Below are 19,114 nucleotides of genomic sequence, written 5' to 3' on the forward strand. Positions count from 1 at the left end.
GACAGCTTATATATGTTTATATATATATGTGTATATATATATATATAAAAGAAGATAAATAGATAGATAGATAGATAGATAGATATGTCTATATATAGATATAGATATCTATATGTCTATCTCCATATATATCTAAATATCTAAGCTCTGGATAAAGATACCTAGAAAAACGTTTCATGCATTTAAGGTATTATTCATTCCATAAAATTTCAATATATCATATATGATATGCAAACGTCAAATGAAAAAAAATGTTTTACAGAAAAAAATAAAATTCACACATGCTTTTTAAAAGAATATCCTCTATTAATTCAGTAATAACCCTCATATTCATCTGTGAATACAACTAGATCTCAATGGGAGCTCCATCAAAGAATATACTGCATCAAGCATTACTACAAGACAGATTTTTTCAATAAAATTCTGTATACTTTTGTGTATAATTTCAAATGTGAAAAAAAAACACTTCAAAAGGAGCATTCAGGGCCGAGTTGACCACTTCGAAATCTATGGAGCAATGAAATTCTTCATTACAATTAGTTAGAATTGTTCAAGCTATTGAAGACACAAAAAAGTGCACAGCGGATCTGATAGATAGTACATGTGAATCAGTGCAGCAGTGTCTAAAACACTCTGCTCAAGAAGGAGTTGAAAACCCTGTACACATTGCTTATTGTAAAATTATGATGACAACAAGTTAGCGCTTACAACTAAAGCCTATCTCAGAGTTGACTGAAAAAAAAACTTTGGAAGCTGGTTATCTATTTCAAAACTGATTTCGTGTAGGCACTGAATATCCCAGACCTTATTTGTTTTCCTCAGATTTCTTTTTGTGGGTCTATCTTAAAGAAATATGCATGCAGACCCAGTACCATCATAAAACTATGTGAAGCCACCAGGAAGAATGTCAGAACCATACCTCAGCTGGGTTGTAAATATGTCATGGGTAAATTAGTGTTGTGCCTCAAAATATACACAAAGCTAAATAGAGGCTCTCTTACACACGTGCTCTAGAAAAAAGAAAAGGAATCCAAAGATTCTTGTTTTGATATGATGTTTAAACACAAAAAAAATAGTTACTTTTATTAAAGAGGTAGGATCACACTGTATTTGTAATGCTTTCTTTTCAAGCTATGTCCAATTCAAGAGATATGAAAGCATCTTATCTGAAGAAGGTATATAATATTCCAAATATCATGTGGAATGAATAAAGCCTTTCACACATAAAACGTTTTCTAGTGATTTTTTATATCATAAAGGAATATATTTGGGCTGTAGATGTCTGCATTTTTAATGAATCATCCATAACACTATCCTTTTGCCAGAACATGGTCAAATTTATTTTTGCCTTGCCTCTTTCACTTCCAATTTCTTCAGTCATGTATTTCTCAGATTCAGTCAATCTCTTTACCTATTTATTTTGTAATCTAAGTTGACTTTCTCACGCATGAATTATTCCCTGACATTTTTTTCTAGTTGAAACGCCTGATAAAAAGGTGATATCTTGATTCTTTTAACTTGAAAACATAAAAATCATGAATAAATAAAAGTAAAGAAAAGAATGCGTGCATGCAGAGAAAAATAACATCTGCACATCAAAATGTCATCAGCAAAATGTTTATAACCGTTATTAAAAAAGGCAGAGAGTGTTAGAAATCTGGAGAGATTTGTTGTCACTCCAGGGAACACCACTTGTTATTGCCAATGAGAAATTGTTGATAATATCATGTGTGAGAACTCCTAGTGTATAAATAATACTACCAAAAATAAAAATAATCATAGTAAATCTATAAAATTTTAAGGTTATTTGGTTTAACATGTGGATAAGAGATGAAAATTACAGAATTTAATTCATATTGTGCTTGCAACTTATACGAACCCGTGTCCAAAATATTGCTACTTTCTTTAATTATTTTTTTGCTAGAATTGGCATAAGTTGAAAATAAATTGGCAATGATTGTCACTTCCATGAATCATCTACAGTTTTTGTTAAAGATATTTTTGTTATCGGACTACATAATCGGTTTCATAAATAACTTTGAGAAAGATGTGACTTTATATATCCTATCCTTATCTATGAATTAAATATATAGTAAGGTAGAATAGACTGTCAAACTTCCATTGTGCAAGGAAAACCCTGAAACACCAGTCTTTTCCACTCATTCTATACTTTTCCTTATCCAAGTTATGCCCAGTTCAAGAGACATGTGGTTGAATATTGTGCAATTTTTGCTTCATTAAAGACACCTGATGCAGGCACTTTTAAAGATGGCATCGAGTGTCTCTCAAAACTGACAGAAGAACACCTCTTACACATATGCATTTATGTACACAGATGTATACATACTTGTAAGCATATACACATATAAATACACTTCCACACACCTGATTATATATATTACGTATACATTTCAATAATAAAAAATATACATAACTTACACTGCAGACAACTCACTGAATAAGCTATTTTCACCAATTGCAAGCATGCAGTCAAACAGTGAATAAGATCTTTTCAAATTACACCAATTTTAGCAAAAAAAGATGATTAAAGTAAATGATAATAGTTTGGACACCGAGTAAAATAGTCATATCCTCTCACACTTTTGACTTTATCCATCTGTCTTTTTGCTCTTTTTTTCATATTTAAACTATATAGAATAAGAATTATCCAGATCTTTTGATCCCCTCTCTAAAAAGTAAAACTGTCCAGGATGAAGAAGTTGTTTTAGAGTAATGTTGAAACCAATTTAAGTGACCAAAAGAGAATTTGACTAATATTTAAATAATCTATTATATAAAAGGCAAAGTGACAGAAGCATCGGAACGTGAAAAAAATCAGTATAGTTTTAAAGATCAGTTTCTTAAAATATCGAAAAATAGGCCAAAAACATTAATTCCTTCACCCTCAACTGGGCAGTTTTCTACAAGAAGGGAGTGTTTTCTTCATCAACATTTACGGAATTCATCATCTTCTTTTAATTCCAACGCTCACAAAATCTGGTTTCGCTATGGACGCATCAGCTAAGACATTAGGGTTTTTTTTTAACTTCGTTTCCTTCTTTGCATTACGGGTTTGAGCCTGCCTGCCCACTACCACTTTTTTTTTATTTTAACACCTCTCTCTACCCGGGCTGCCCACTGTTGTTTTGATTCTCCCCCCCCCCCCGACTACTACCACTTTTTTGTAACACCTACTCCTCTCCTGGAGGTCCTTACTACATAGCAACGCCGGTTACACCCGCTAGTATATATATACATATAAATATTCATATATAGCCACACTGATAAGCTGTGAAACAGCGAAACAGTACTGTATGTGGATGACTATATATATACACACATATATATATATATATATATATATACATATATATATGCATATACATACATATATATGTATGCATATACATACATATATATATGCATATACATGCATATACATACATATATATATGCATATACATATATATATGTGCATATATATATGCATATATATATGCATATACATATATATATACATATATGCATATAAATACATATATATATGCATATATATATACATATATGCATATAAATACATATATATATGCATATATATATACATATATGCATATACATACATATGTATATGCATATATATACATATATATATGCATATACATATATATATATGCATATACATACATATATATACATATATATGCATATACATACATATACATACATATATATATGCATATACATACATATACATATATATATGCATATACATACATATACATATATGTGCATATACATACATATACATATATATATGCATATACATACATATACATATATGTGCATATACATACATATATATATGCATATACATACATATATATATACATATACATACATATATATATAGGCATATACATATACATATATATGCATATACATAAATATACATATATATATATATACATACATATACATATATATATGCATATACATACATATACATACATATGTATATATGCATATAAATACATATACATACATATATATATTCATATACATACATATACATATATATACATATATATATGCATATACATACATATACATATATATACATATATATATATGCATACATATACATATATATACATATATATATGCATACATATACATATATATACATATATATATGCATATACATACATATACATATATATACATATATATATGCATATACATACATATACATATATATACATATATATATGCATATACATACATATACATATATATACATATATATATGCATATACATACATATACATATATATACATATATATATGCATATACATACATATACATATATATATGTATTTATATGCATATATATATATATGTATATGTATGTATATGCATATATATGCATATATATATGTATATGTATGTGTATGCATATATATACATATATGCATACACATATATATACATATATATACGCATATATATATATGCATATACATACATATACATATGCATATATATATGTATATGTATGTGTATGCATATATATACATATATGCATACACATATATATACATATATATATACGCATATATATATGCATATACATACATATACATATATATATGCATATATATATGCATATATATACATATATATATATGCATATACATACACATATATATACGCATATACATATATATATGCATATACATATATATATATGCATATACATACATATGCATATATATACGCATATACATACATATATATATGCATATAAATAATATATATACATATATACATACATACATATATATATATATAAATATATATACATTTGCATACATAGACATATGTATATCTATACAGATATAGAAAGAAATATATGCATAAATATATAGTATAAAAATTAGCAAGATACAGATAAATGCAATAGTTTCTTTGTTTCTTTTTTTCTTTCTTAAACTATTCAGGGTCTTTTTTTGTTGTTGTTGTTTGTTTTTTTTTTTGTCCACCAAATTATAACTTTATGAATATAAAACTACATTTTAATAGAATGCTCTGTTTTATCACATTTTTATGTTATCACTTTTAGTGTACATCACAATATATCCCACTGCAAACTTCCTCAATTTGCATCCAATGTGTTTTCCTTTTTGTTACATTTATTTTTATTCCTTAAATAATGTTTATGTTGTTGAATTGAAAGTTCTGTAGCTTAGATTTATTTTGTATATTGAACAAGGAACAATTTTTAACAAGACAGAAAATGAGATTAAGTCATATTTTTAAAGAGAGATAATTTTCTGTCTATAAGTATAAGAGCTATTGACAAAAATTCTTCCTTTGTATTTTTGAGATTACTGTTGCAATGTATGAATAGATTCACTCTTTAGTTTACTTCAAGTTGTGGCAAATAGTTTGTTTTTCTTTTCACTAAAAGAAAAGAAACTACATCTTTTTTTCATGAATCATATATTTGATAAGAGCTGAAGAATATACCAACCAAACATCAGGTATACAAAAAGATCAAATAACAGAAAGGCAAATATGATAAAGTAATTTTATCTAAATAAGTTTTTTAATTCTCAACGGAAGGCTAATTCAGAGTTCTCCAAACTTTTTTTTACAGTAAACACTTTCATAAAACTATTAAGCTTTTATTGATTTTGTTTTGTTTTTTTTTCAAATTGATAAAAACACTTCTAAATGTTATGCTTAAATAAATAAATTTTCATAAAATAATATCCAGTTATAGTCATATATTCTTAATCCTAATTAGAACTCTAAAACACTATTATGCATTTATTTTAACTTGTATAACCCAGTGCCAATTCTATGGTTGTTTATCTATTGTCTTTTCATTCTCCTAAAAATACTTGTCATCTAAATATCATTTAAATATAAAATAAAAGTCACTTTTAAGATGACGACGATGACAAAATTCTATTTATGACTTCTTAATCGGTTTTGGAACAATTCATTTTGAAATAGATAAAATCTAAATTTTGGCAGCCAGTAACATCAGATACTTATCAATTACTTCTTTGCATTTCATCTTTGATGATCAGGCGATCTCATTTATTAAAATGTGTATGGGATCGATATAGTAAGATACAAGCATATTGCTATACAAATTCCTAGTATTTTATATATTTTTGTATGGTATACTTATTAAAGGATATGTTGATACATTCATATATTTATTCCAAAAACGACAATTTTCACATGCTTCAATAATCTCTTGTAGCCTATCCATTTACATAATATAGTGAATCGAGATTATAAAAGTAAAAAAAAAGGAACAGACTAGTTTTTACAAATTTCACTAGAAAATTTAGAAAAATATATACAATGTGTCTGGAAAGTAATTCCTTATTACATTAAAATCGCATAATGTATTACTGAAATATAATTCTTACAAGAAATGGATATAAGTGTATAGAATAAGCTTTTATTTAAAATTTAGGCATTCACCATCAATTTCTCAAGCCATCTGAGAACCGCATCAACTGATTCCACAAGCTTGAATCTTATTAGCATGTTATGAGTAGTAACGTCTCTCTGTAGTTCGGGCAGAAGTGGCCGTCATAGTAGCAATATGACAGCAGAAATGTCTGTCTTCCTCTTTCCCTTGATTTTGTAATAGGGTAAAAATTAAAAAATTAAAAAACAACAATATTCTTCCTCTATGGCATAATGTTATTTTGTTATTTTATTCATACAAAGTTACAGATTACATAAACTTTTTCTCAGATGCTCTTTGGGAGGGGATATAGAGTTTTGAAAAAGATGCCCAAATCCAATGAGCTCGTCAGCCAAAGAGAACGATTTTGCCATCTTCTTCACTATATGTCATTTAAGACTTCTCACCCATTACATCATTTCCTAACATGTAGTTTTAATTTAAATTTTTAACTTCTAATTGAGTTTTTCTACTTACTCTAACTTTATATGGAAAATCCCTTTTTAACATTAATTTAATACACCAATGTCCAATAGTGCTACAACTCAACACAAGTATTTTTTCAAATCTTTATTAAATTTAAAGTGGTTGCAATCTCATCGAATGTAATTTTCAACAATACACACATTTTAATCTGCATGCTTCCTTTTAGACTAACATCTCTTTTTTCTGATAATCCAATTTCATGATGCATGATCAAATGACACAAGAAAATGGAACAGATAAAATAACACAGGTAAAAATGATGGAAATGTGAAAATATGAAAACTTATGAATTATCTTCTGGGTAGGTAGATACAATCAAACAATGCAAATGGGAAAAAAGAACTTTGAAAAAAAAAAATCAGATTAATATAAATTACTTACCCCTAGCATGGGAAATAATTAGACCTTTTTTTTCGTGTCATTTTTTCTGTCTTTTATACCTGTATAATTTTACCATGCTATCTTGTTTGCAACAATTTCATTTTGGCATATAAAATTGGGAAATCTACAATAAAACAGATAAAAATGGTACAAGTGAAAAAATCGAAATCATAGCACAACTATAATAGTTTAATTTTAATCTTGAACAATGTTTATAGATGACTTTCTGTGGGTATTTACTTTTTAATAAATTATTCCTATTAGTTGTGGTATTTTCCCCATTTTTCCATTTCCATCCTTTATTATCTGTAACATTTTACTGGGACATTTTTACCAATGCTATTCTTACTAAAATTTGATTTAGACTAAGGTAACAATGGCTCTTTTATAAAATGGCACAATTAAAATAGTGCAAATGAAAATTAGAAAAGAACAAAAAACGAATGGCATAAAATTTATTAATACTGTAATCCTAAAAAGTGTTGATACATAATTTTTAACTGGTATTTATTTTTAATAAACAATTGATATTAACTGTACAATATCTTCCTCTTTGTTATTTCAATCTTACTATTTTCATCAGTGTCATTTTTATAATGTACCATCAGAATCATGTATGAAAATGAAAACACAATTATCTGAACTTAAAACATTCATATATTTTTCGATCTGAAATAAATTTTCATGTTTTATTGGCATTTATGCAATAGCAAATAGAATTACTCCTTATAAATGTACAAGAGTAATTTCAATTAATATTTATTTATACTGATTACACAAAGAATGCATCACAGTATTTTCCATCTTACTCTTTTTGCTTGAAGTAGAAATTGTAGATTAAAGAAAGAATGATTCATTTCAGTTAGCGTCTTTTATTTTATTTTCTGGATCAAATCAAGTATCGATTAATAAATTTACATGCTCCAATTTTAAAGAGTGGGATTTTTATTCACTTGATTTTATTTTAGTGCATTTATTACTTATAGAATGAAATTTGCTAACCTTTTAACATTCTCTAACCAAACTTAAATTTTATATGTTTATCGGAATAAAGAAAAACAATTGTAAATTCAAATTTTTTTCTACTTGAGAATGTCCTCATATTTCGTTTTGTGCACCATGTTATTTTTGGATTATTTGATTTTTTTTTTTGTCATTTTTTTCTTAAAATCTACGAACAAATAACATCATGTTTGAACAATGAAATGATGTAATCTATAATAAAAAAAATATTGAAAAATTAGAATTCAATATAAAAGTTTTAACTATTTTCCACATCAAATTTTTTATAACTTCTTTTAAGAAATATATTAACTTGAATTTAGCCATTGATTCCTGTTTTGTTTTTTCTAAATTATTTTTTCATGGCTTCATTTATTGCTAGTATATAAAATTAAACATGAACTATTACATATACGAGGTTCTGCCCATCAGTCAGTTTATTATACTTAAGTTTGAAATAACATTTTTGTTGGTCAGTCATGCTTAAGTTTAAAATATTAGTTTTATATACTTTCATCTCCATAAAAAGCTCAATCCATACATGGGCAGAAAGGCTTCAATGGTTTAAATTTAAATGTGTCCCCTGTCTAGATTTGTTATCTACCAAATATCAAGTCTACCTTACTTGTATATATTTTCCAAATGTATTTCTGTGAAAAGTAACATTTGACCAGTGGTATATGAAATTGGCAAGCTACTCCTACAGTTAATCGACATCATGCGAAACACAACTTCCATGGAAAGAAAAATATAAAAGAAAATCAACCTAGACCCACACGTAAACACACTAGACAGTAATTTATTTTGGTTTGTCATTTTGGGGTGATTGAATATAAATCATAATACCTAATACATATAAATATATATATATATATATATATATATATATATATATATATATATATATATATGTATATATATACATGTATATATAAATATATATACATATATACATACATATATAAATATATATATAAATATATATATAAATACATATATAAATATATATATATACATACATATATACATACATATATATATGCATATATATACATACATATATACATATATACTTATATACGTACATATATATACATACATATACATAGAGACATACATACATACATATATATATGTACATACAAATATATATATATATACATACATACATATATATACATATATGATGATTGCAACGTCTTGTCAGACGAGTGCCACTCCTTCAGACATTTAAAATTCATGAGCCCAAATACCTGAGGGAGTATCTATACAAATATGATGTTACAGAGTCTTAGCTTTGTACGACAGCTAAGTCTCTCCCTCGGTTCAAAATGTTGAGATCCAGCAACAAGCAAGAGCAAGATAGCCAGCAACAAATTAAACTGCAGACCAGCTTAATGCGAGTAATGGTCTTCCGCTTTATGGTTTTTTTTAAATCAGAGATTTGCTTCTCCTAGAAAGGTTGCCTTCACCACGGCTTACGGGAGCCCTCTCCACCCCAATATACATATACACACACAAATATACATATATACATATATATATACATATATATATACATATATATATATGATGATTGCAACGTCTTATCAGACGAGTGCCACTCCCTCAGTCACTGAAAATCCATGAGTCCAAACATGACTTTTTTAGTCCTGCCAGCGAATTCGCACGCTCAAGCAGACATGACACTGAAGATTGTCATTGGCATACATACATATAAATATATGCATGCATGCATACATATATACACACACATATATATCTATAAACATACACACATATATACATATGTACATGCACAATGCATAATACACATACATACATATACATACACACATGCATACATACACATGTACATACATATACATACACATATATACACACACATACAAATACATACACACATATACATACATATACACATACATATACGTACACATATATGCACATACACATACCTACATACATATACACATACATATACGTACACATATATGCACATACACATACCTACATATACATACACATACATATATATATGCATTCATACACATGCATATATATATGCATATATACACATACATACACATGCATACATACACATACACATATATATGCATATATACACACATACATACAAACATATATATACGTATATACATACACAAACAAACGTATTCGCCTGTAATATTGTTTTTGTATGCTATCGATTTCTCCTGACGAGATGATAGCTGAAAGAGCTCTCCGAGAAATTCTCATATATTGTATTCAAATCCTTATATAAATTTTGTACCTCCAAACATATATATATATATATATATATATATATATATATATATATACTTGTGTTCGGGCATTGACCTTACTTGACCATTGTGAAGCAGCACATTAATGACTTATCTTAATACACATTCAAAGTCTTAATTCTGCTCAATTTCATATCTGATTAATCGATTTTAAAAGTTTTATATATATATATATATATATATATATATATAAATTTGGAAAACTAAAAAGTTTTGTTAAAAAGGTTTTTTGCAAGGAGGGTGAATGGCAACGTATCAATCTATTGGTTTCTTGAAAGTCTAGACTATATAAGCTCTAATAATAACATGTACTATTGGGCACTATTGAATATATATAAAATTTATTACTAATAACTTTGAGTTATCTTATATGTATATATATTATATACAGATTGTTATGTATTTGTGTTCATAGGGAGAGAAATTTATATACATTACATATATATATATTATACATCTGTAGCAAAATTCATCATTTTTCTTGGATTTTCTATAGTTTTGAGACTGAAAAACAGTTTGGTAAATTAAATATGAATTATGTATAATTAAATGAAATCATAACTTTTCTTGTATTTTTAGTGAGAATGATGATAAAGATCAACAAATATTTTTTTCATTGTTGTTCAGTTTATTTTTTACATTTCAGTGAATGTTTGTTTACCTGTTGTTGTATTCTTTTATTTCTGAATTGCAGGTAGTAGTTCCAGTTTGAATATCCAGCCACAGAATGGAGATTCTGAGGAACCTGCATTTGGTGGTCCTAAACCTATGTTGCCTTATAGTTCCATGTTTATTTTTGGCCCAACTAATCCGTAAGTCCTAAATGTTTTGCATTAAAAAACATATATATATATATATATATATATATATATATATATATATATATATGTTTATCAGTAATACATTTTTCATAGTGATTGTTTTGGCAGAAAGTTTTTGCGTTACTGTAGGTCAAGCATAAAATTTTCAGATTATCAAAAAAGATATTTTATAAAAATTACTTGTTAACGAGGAGTGTGTAATTTATGTCAATGTATTGAAAGTTGATAACTCACATTACAATTGATAATAATAATTTGACGATAGGATTTACAATCAGATAATCACATCCTCTCTGATATTTTTCATATTTCTGAAATTAATTTTCACTACTATCGATCAAACATTAATTCTTTTAAATAATATGGAAAAATTATTAGCTTGATTTTTACAATATAGATTCAATTCACTACGCAAGTTTACTTTAAATCGCCCACTCATAATGTGTATGAATCCTAAATAATAGCTACAAGGTCCCATGACAATACTGAACACATGTTCAAAGGGCGCTGTTTCACAATTTGTCATTGTTCTGAGGGAGACAACTCTCTTTTACTAAGAGATTAGTTCATTTTTTTATCTCATAATTTAGGACGCTAATATGCTGTCAGTAAAAAACATACTTTTATGTTTTTCGTTCTTTTAGAGAACTTGTATAGTTTTTAACAGGTGCTTCTGCAGTTTAATTAACCGTTTTTACGTAAGTAACGCACCGACATTAATCGAGCAGAAGAACCGTTTAATATTTCATAAAAATTCTGTTTACATGGAGGGTGGAGAGGCGGGGTGTTGTGGCGGCCACAGGTGCTTCTTATTATTAACAATTCTTCTGCTCGGTTAATGTTGGCACGTTACTTACGGAAAAACGGTTAATTAAACTGTAGAAGCACCTGTTAAAAACTATACAAGTTCTATAATTGAATACCCCCCCAAAAAAAGAATGAAAAACATAAAAGTATGTTTTTGTAAACCGCTCGTGAAAACTTACTGACAGCATTATTAGTGTCCTAAATTATGAGATGTGTAGAGGAAAAGAAGTTTAAGTGAAATTAAATTTCTATGCCCAAAACAAAATAATAAAAAAAAAAGGAATAAAACAAAATCAGACCTCCTTCTTGTTTAAAATGCACTGCATTTATTTTTCAACAAAAATAACAAGACGAACAAGCAAAGGTCCGAACGGTAAAAGTTCTTGAGAAATCATTATGATTAGAATGTTCAAAATAGGAGAAAAATCCTTTGTGGAATTAGTAAGATTAAAAAGTCATGTTAGATAGAAAGTCCTTCGTTAAATTAATAAGATTAGGAGGTGAAAGTCTTGTGTGAAAATAATATCCTTATTTCAAGGTTTGTGTTTTAACTGGCGAAGTTCGCCTTATTCAAAAGTTCCATGAGGAAAGTAGTCCGTTGTTATTAATTCTTATAGAAAATGTATGGAATGGATGCTTGTATGCACAAGTGTGATTTTTTGGGTGCCTGCGTGGTGTGTGTAATTATGGTTTTGATAGATTTGAAAACGACGATGAGAGGAAAACGAGATGCATGTTCTCGTATCACGTCGGAGCGAGAAGAGAAGAAGAAAGAAGGAAAAAAGGAGAGAAAGAATGTTTGTTGCATTTAAATACTTTTTGATTCGGCTCCAGCACAAGATTGCTGCTGCTGGTATTTGGTTTTTGGAAAAGCGTTAAAAAGACAATCTTCTAAATTTTCTGATTGGTCGCTTGAGTCACGTGGTACTGTCTTCAACTACGTCCGCCAGAATATGTCCATTTTACTTTTGTTGTTGTGAAAAAAAGCGTGTGGGCGTATTTGACATTATGTCGTTGCTAGAAGAACTTATTTTGTGCAAATGCGCGAGGAAATTGAAATGAATAAACTTTCGTTCATTTGCACACGCGCGTGTGTGAGTGGAGTGAGTGATAGAGCACAGGTGAAAAAAGTTAACGAATCTCTTAGTAAAACAGAATTGTCTCCCTCAGAACAATGACAAATTGTAAAACAGCGCTTATTTTGACGCATATAGCCTTGTTTTTAACACGTTCATAAATTAATAAAATGAACAAGTATTTATGAAATGCAAACAAACAGCAATATTGCATATATTGGCAGTAAAACAAAGTTCAGGTTTGTGCACTTTGAAAGAAACACCGATATTTTAAAATTAATATTATTTTAATATTAATCGAATATTTAATAAAACTTTTTAAAAAATACACTAAAAAAATGCTCAAAAATCCTATTAAAAAAGAAGTCTTAACATGTATGGAATCTTATTGCGTAAAACTGGACGCACGCATTGTAGTCGTTTCGATTGAATTTCTGAACGCTGTTTTGCATAAACGGTTCATTTTCTTTGTCTTAATGAGTAGAGTACTTATGCAGTGGGTGCTATGTTTTTAGGTAGAATTTTGATGCTTATTCAAATTGGCACTTGTAGTGTCAATTAAAAGTAAAGAAAATACATAAAAGTCTGTATGATGTATACTCGTTAGAGAATGAAGATGTCATATTCCAAAAATTACGTAAATCTATCAAGTTCTTGTTTTTAACAAAGAAAATCAAAATTTACGATCTTTTACGATTTTACTAATATTGAACATAAGTCTAAGTCTGTTTATTAATCTCAACACTTCGATTTGAATTGTCTCCCCTTATTTATTTCATCTGATTTCCATGCTCGACGATAACACTACGATTCGCCTAATCATAAAATTTGATTTTCTTGAATAAAAAAAATACTTGTTCAAATTACGTAATTTTTGGAATATTTCATCGTTTCGTGACTGGTACTTACATCATACAAACTTATATGTATTTTCTTTACTTTTAATTGTCGCCATGTCCCAATTTCAATAAGCACCAGATTTTTTAAGCTAAATCTAATTTTTACGCTATTCTTATTAATTAAATTGTTGGTGAAAGTACAGAATAGTTACAAAACCCTTCACTTTTCCATGTTAAGAATGGGTTTCTAAATAATAATGTTAAAGGTCTGCAGGCCGCGTATCTGCGTGTATTACACAATAAATCATTTTTACACAATAAATTATTATTTTGTAATTATTCGAATATTTATTGAAAATAAAAATAAGGAAAACTGAAACTATTCTTAAAATCCTTACATTGTAAACATGGTTATATTTTTAATCGTTTTTCTCGAAGTTTCCCACTCAGGCTAAGCCGGGTAAAGATTTCTTGTCTATTTTAAAACTAAAATAAAAAAAATAAATAAAAATTGTATCACGTAGTACTTATAACGGAAAGAAAATGTTTTATTCTAAAAGGCATGTAAATTGATTAAGTAATTTTATTTTGAAATAAGAACATCAAATTTTATGAGTATCCAAGAAGTTACTGTCTCGTCCGCCATTTGGCAAAAAAAAAAAAAAATGGTGAAACAAAAAAACGAAGGAAAATAACTAATTCATACTAGATTTATTGTACTCATGTAGTCATGCACTTATTGAACCGTACTGAAATAATAACGTTATTATTTAGAAAGCCATTCTTAACATGGGGGAGAGGAGGGTGTTTTGTAATTATTCTGTACTTTCACCTAACAATTTAATAATAATTTAAAAAAAAACGATGTCGTAAAACTTTAATTAAACTTAAAAAATACTATTTTAAAATAGCGCGGTCCAAAGCACCGATTTTTTGCAATGCCTACAAATTCCCATTAATCTCTTAAAAATAATTTCCTTTATAAAAATAAATCTACTTGATTAATTTGCGTGATTTTTGGAATACGATATTTTCGTTTCATCACGAGAATATCATAGAATTTTTCCTTTATTTTTATTTTTTATATACATGGGGAATTCTGGACAATAACTACGTCTAGTCATAAATAAAAATTAGCAATCTGTGCATTTTTTAACTTGAGTCATTTCACTATTTCAAGATGGCGTTCCTTGTCGTCTGCTTCAAATTGACTAAACTTATTTTAAAATAAAGTTTAGTCAATAAAATTTCTTTTAATACTTTATTCTTAAGCTATAATTTTTACACTTTACAGTTGTTTTTAAATCATTTTTTAATCACATTGGGACGAAATTTCGAAAATCATAATACTGGACTTTACATGAAAACAATGGTATCTACGTATTCCTCGTATTTTTAAGAGGATTTTATCCAAAAACTACGAAAATCGATAAGGTAGAAAATTATTTATTAAAGAACATAAAAATAAAAGTTGATGAAAACGATCGTAAGACACAGCAGTTTCCAAAAGGGAGGTAATTTTCCGTTTTGATTTAAACAAGATAGCGGCAATTTTCACTTGCTAACACGATTAAAGTTGTTTTATTTAATAATTCAGCAATATTCAGGTAATTTCAAGTGCATAATTTGGAAGCTACCATTGTAAATTATTAGAATTGCCAAAAACATTAGTTGAAACCATTATGTTTTTTTCTGAAAACTCTATTTATGGACTACAAAATCGCGTCCCAATTCTGTAGAAGCGCCAAAATTATTTTATCACGCCCTCCCAGCAATTATCCTTCAAATGCAATGTCAACAATTTTAAAAGTGATGCAATATTTTACTTTTGCGAAATAAAATTAGTTTAAGAAATTTTTCATATTTCAAATAATTTACAAAACTAAAAATAAAAAATCTGAACGCATGGGGGAGGTACTTACGCAGAATACGGACCGCGCTAAAATAATAGCGTTAGAAACCCATTTTTAAACTAAGGAGGGCATTTTGTAATTATTCTGTACTTTCACCTAACAATTTAATAAACATTACCGAAAAAATCATATTTAATTTGAAAATATATCTCAAATATTTTTTTTAATAGAACGATTCGTATTCTGCATAATTAACTTCTTTTTTTTCACTCGACTAATTATAACAATTTAAGAATATCGTCTGCTTAATTGACTTACCTGTTTTTACAGAAAAATGTTTGTTATCTTGGATATTATGATTCGAATTCAAAATACATGGAACACTCATAACTTTTTCTTCATTAGTCATTCAATTATTTTTGTGAAATTATGTATTTCGTTTAACAATATTAAATTTGCATCATTAAATGAGAAAAGTAAGATGCGCGTTCTTTTCTGGCGTTTTAAATAATAATAGTTCCGCAGTTGACTTCTTTTTTTTTTTTTTTTGATTAGTCCTAAACTTATGCACACCAAAAATAATAGATAATAGAAATTTATGAGTATGAACATTTATTTTAACAATAATTTTTAAAAGGTTCACAATGCATCCTTTCTTTTAATTAATTTATTTTATTTTATTAATTTATTTTATTTTATTAATTTATTTTTTTTTATTTATTTATTTTATTTTATTTATTTATTTATTTATTTATTTATTTATTGGGGGGGTACTAACTAGTGCATCCTTTCAACGAGACGTAACTCAGCGTTCGCTCGGCTTTCCCCGAAACATGACGTCAACAGTTCGGGTTTAGCTGCTGCTGTCTGATGTAACATGGCAATCAGCCCATGCCCCATCACAACGCTGCGCGCTTAGTTTCAACTCGACGCGCGTGCGCGCGAGTGCTACTTTCGAGCAGCAAACGAGAAAATGGATACATATTGGAAGAGAAAAAACATAAAAATAAAAAATAAAAAAAGCCACCATTTTTTTTCATGCAAGTCAGTCAAGAGAAGGGCAAAACATGAATTTGACCGTCTTGGGCCAACAACAGCTACAGATACCGGACACCGTAATTGACTTTGGTCAACAGCGGAAACTACTGCCAAAAACAATACAATGTGTTGCGAGGCTATTAGCATCCAGTATGTTAACCCTGAAAACTGAAGAAAAGTAAAAAAATGAGCCAGGAGAATATTAAATTTATATAGAATTTTTCTCGAAATAGAAAATAAACAGAAAAATTAGCTTCTGCAGAGACAGGACATGTTCATTGAAATCGGATCTTTTGATAGGGTTAGTAAAGGTAGTTCTTCGAAGTCCCAGGGTCCGCAAGCAGGTTACGTCTGGCTGGTCAGTAATTGAGGTACTGCACGTGTGAGGCTGTCTAAGAACCGAGTTGTCCTGAAAATGGGCGGTTGATGAGAGGTGTCTTTAAATGGACAGTTGTAGTATTGTTGGTGCGGACGACGAGTAGCAGGTGCAGCAGATACGCTGAGAATATCAGTGCACGTATCATTGCTGTCAGGTTGACTACTGCCTGCAGAGTAGTTTGCTGTAGCACTCGTATGAGTGAGCAGGGAGCTGGTGTGCCTGCTGATTTCAAGATGCCCATTGACGAGATGGAGAAATCATCGCTCTTTTATAGCGATTTCAATCTGAAAATTGTCTCCAAATTCAACTCAGAAAATATGCTTTTTTCCGCATTTTGATTGGCTATAAAGTCAATAGCCTCTGTCACGTGGGTGTCTTCACCTACGTCTGCCAAAGAATGGGTTTGGTTGAGTCGAGCTGATGAAATATTTTTGTTTCTTATACAGAAGGGTGCATGCATGAGAGGCAAATTTTACACATTTCGTTTAGGGGAGTTGAGGTAAGAGACATCTTCCTTCATCCAAGCGGGTTTAATGTGATCAATGGAGACTGTGTCTTTGTTGTTTTCCGTATTATAGTGAAGTGTTTCTTGGCTCACTGTAAAACTTTGAACAGACCCTCGTAATTTGGTGTGAGTGGTCTGTTAACTGAGTCATTTTTGACAAAAACGAATCTGCTTTTCTCCAGGTTTTGAGGCAAATTCCTATCGGCAAGGAGGGGTGTATGTAAGTTTCGATATTTTGTGACGGAGGTTCTGCGCAAATGATCTTGTTGAGGTTGGAGCTGTGTTCTGAAGAGTGTGGAAATATTGGCCTGGCAGAGAGAGAGGCATCCTATACACTAGTTCTGCGGTTGAACACCGTAGGTCGGTTTTAAGCACATTGTGAAGAGACAGCATTGTCAAAGGAAGGTTTTCGACTCAGTCATGTATGCTGAGTTTCATTGATAGGGATGTCTTCAAAGATTGGTAGAACCGTTCAACAAGTTTGTTGACACATGAGTGGTATGCTGTTGTCTTAATATGTTTAACGCCGAGTAACTTGGAGAATTTGTTAAAAAGTGTCACTTGAAATTGTGATCAACGGTCCGTCGTGAGAACCTGGGGTACATCGAAATTCGCATTTCAGTTAGTGAGGACAGTTTTCACCACAGTGGTGGCTGAGGAATATTTGAATGGGACAGCAACCGGCCATCTGGAAAATTGGTCTACGACTGTTAACAAGTAATGGTATCCCAGGAATAGTGGAAGAGGTCCGCCGATGTCTACGTGAAAGCGTGCATCCGGGATGGCAAAAGTTCGGACTGGTGATTTGTTATGCTTGTGGATCTTGCACTTTTTGCATTCTATACATGCAGAAATCCAATTCTTGATGTCCACGTTCATGTTAAGCCAGACGGAACAATCAGCTATGAGTTTGAGTATAGCTCACTTGCTGGAATAAGATAAGTTGTGGAGTTGGTCAAATACTCTCTTCCACAGAGAAGGCAGAATGTATGGTTGTGGTGCTTCTAGCGTGACGTCACCGTATAATGTTTTGTCGCTGAACACAGATGGCAATTCTACTAAATGCAGAGAGGTTTGCTTTATGACGTCAGGTAAGGTTGAGTTGGTTTTTTGTCCATCGGCGATCA

The 19,114-nt window shown here is 29.3% G+C and overlaps 2 protein-coding genes across 6 annotated transcripts in view; one reads left to right on the forward strand and one right to left on the reverse strand.

The window, feature by feature from the left end:
- The window catches only part of LOC145241393 (uncharacterized), a 421,614-nt gene extending 414,127 nt beyond the window's left edge, over window positions 1-7,487 (reverse strand). For all 5 annotated transcript variants that reach the window (XR_013862546.1, XR_013862547.1, XR_013862548.1 and 2 more), the window contains exon 1: window positions 7,362-7,487. Coding sequence is in view for 2 of the 5 variants with exons in the window: in XM_080104317.1 (XP_079960443.1) it covers window positions 7,362-7,370 (9 nt within the window). In the remaining 3 variants the exon portion in view is untranslated. The remainder of the gene's footprint in view (window positions 1-7,361) is intronic.
- The window catches only part of LOC145241391 (voltage-dependent calcium channel type A subunit alpha-1-like), a 1,447,749-nt gene that overhangs the window by 1,237,104 nt on the left and 191,531 nt on the right, over window positions 1-19,114 (forward strand). The window contains exon 27 of the mRNA XM_080104315.1: window positions 11,364-11,481. Coding sequence (XP_079960441.1) covers window positions 11,364-11,481 — 118 coding nt within the window. The remainder of the gene's footprint in view (window positions 1-11,363; window positions 11,482-19,114) is intronic.

Source organism: Euprymna scolopes, chromosome 20 (genome assembly GCF_053919585.1).
Source record: "Euprymna scolopes isolate OS-2025 chromosome 20, ASM5391958v1, whole genome shotgun sequence".
NCBI classification, from domain to species: domain Eukaryota; kingdom Metazoa; phylum Mollusca; class Cephalopoda; order Sepiida; family Sepiolidae; genus Euprymna; species Euprymna scolopes.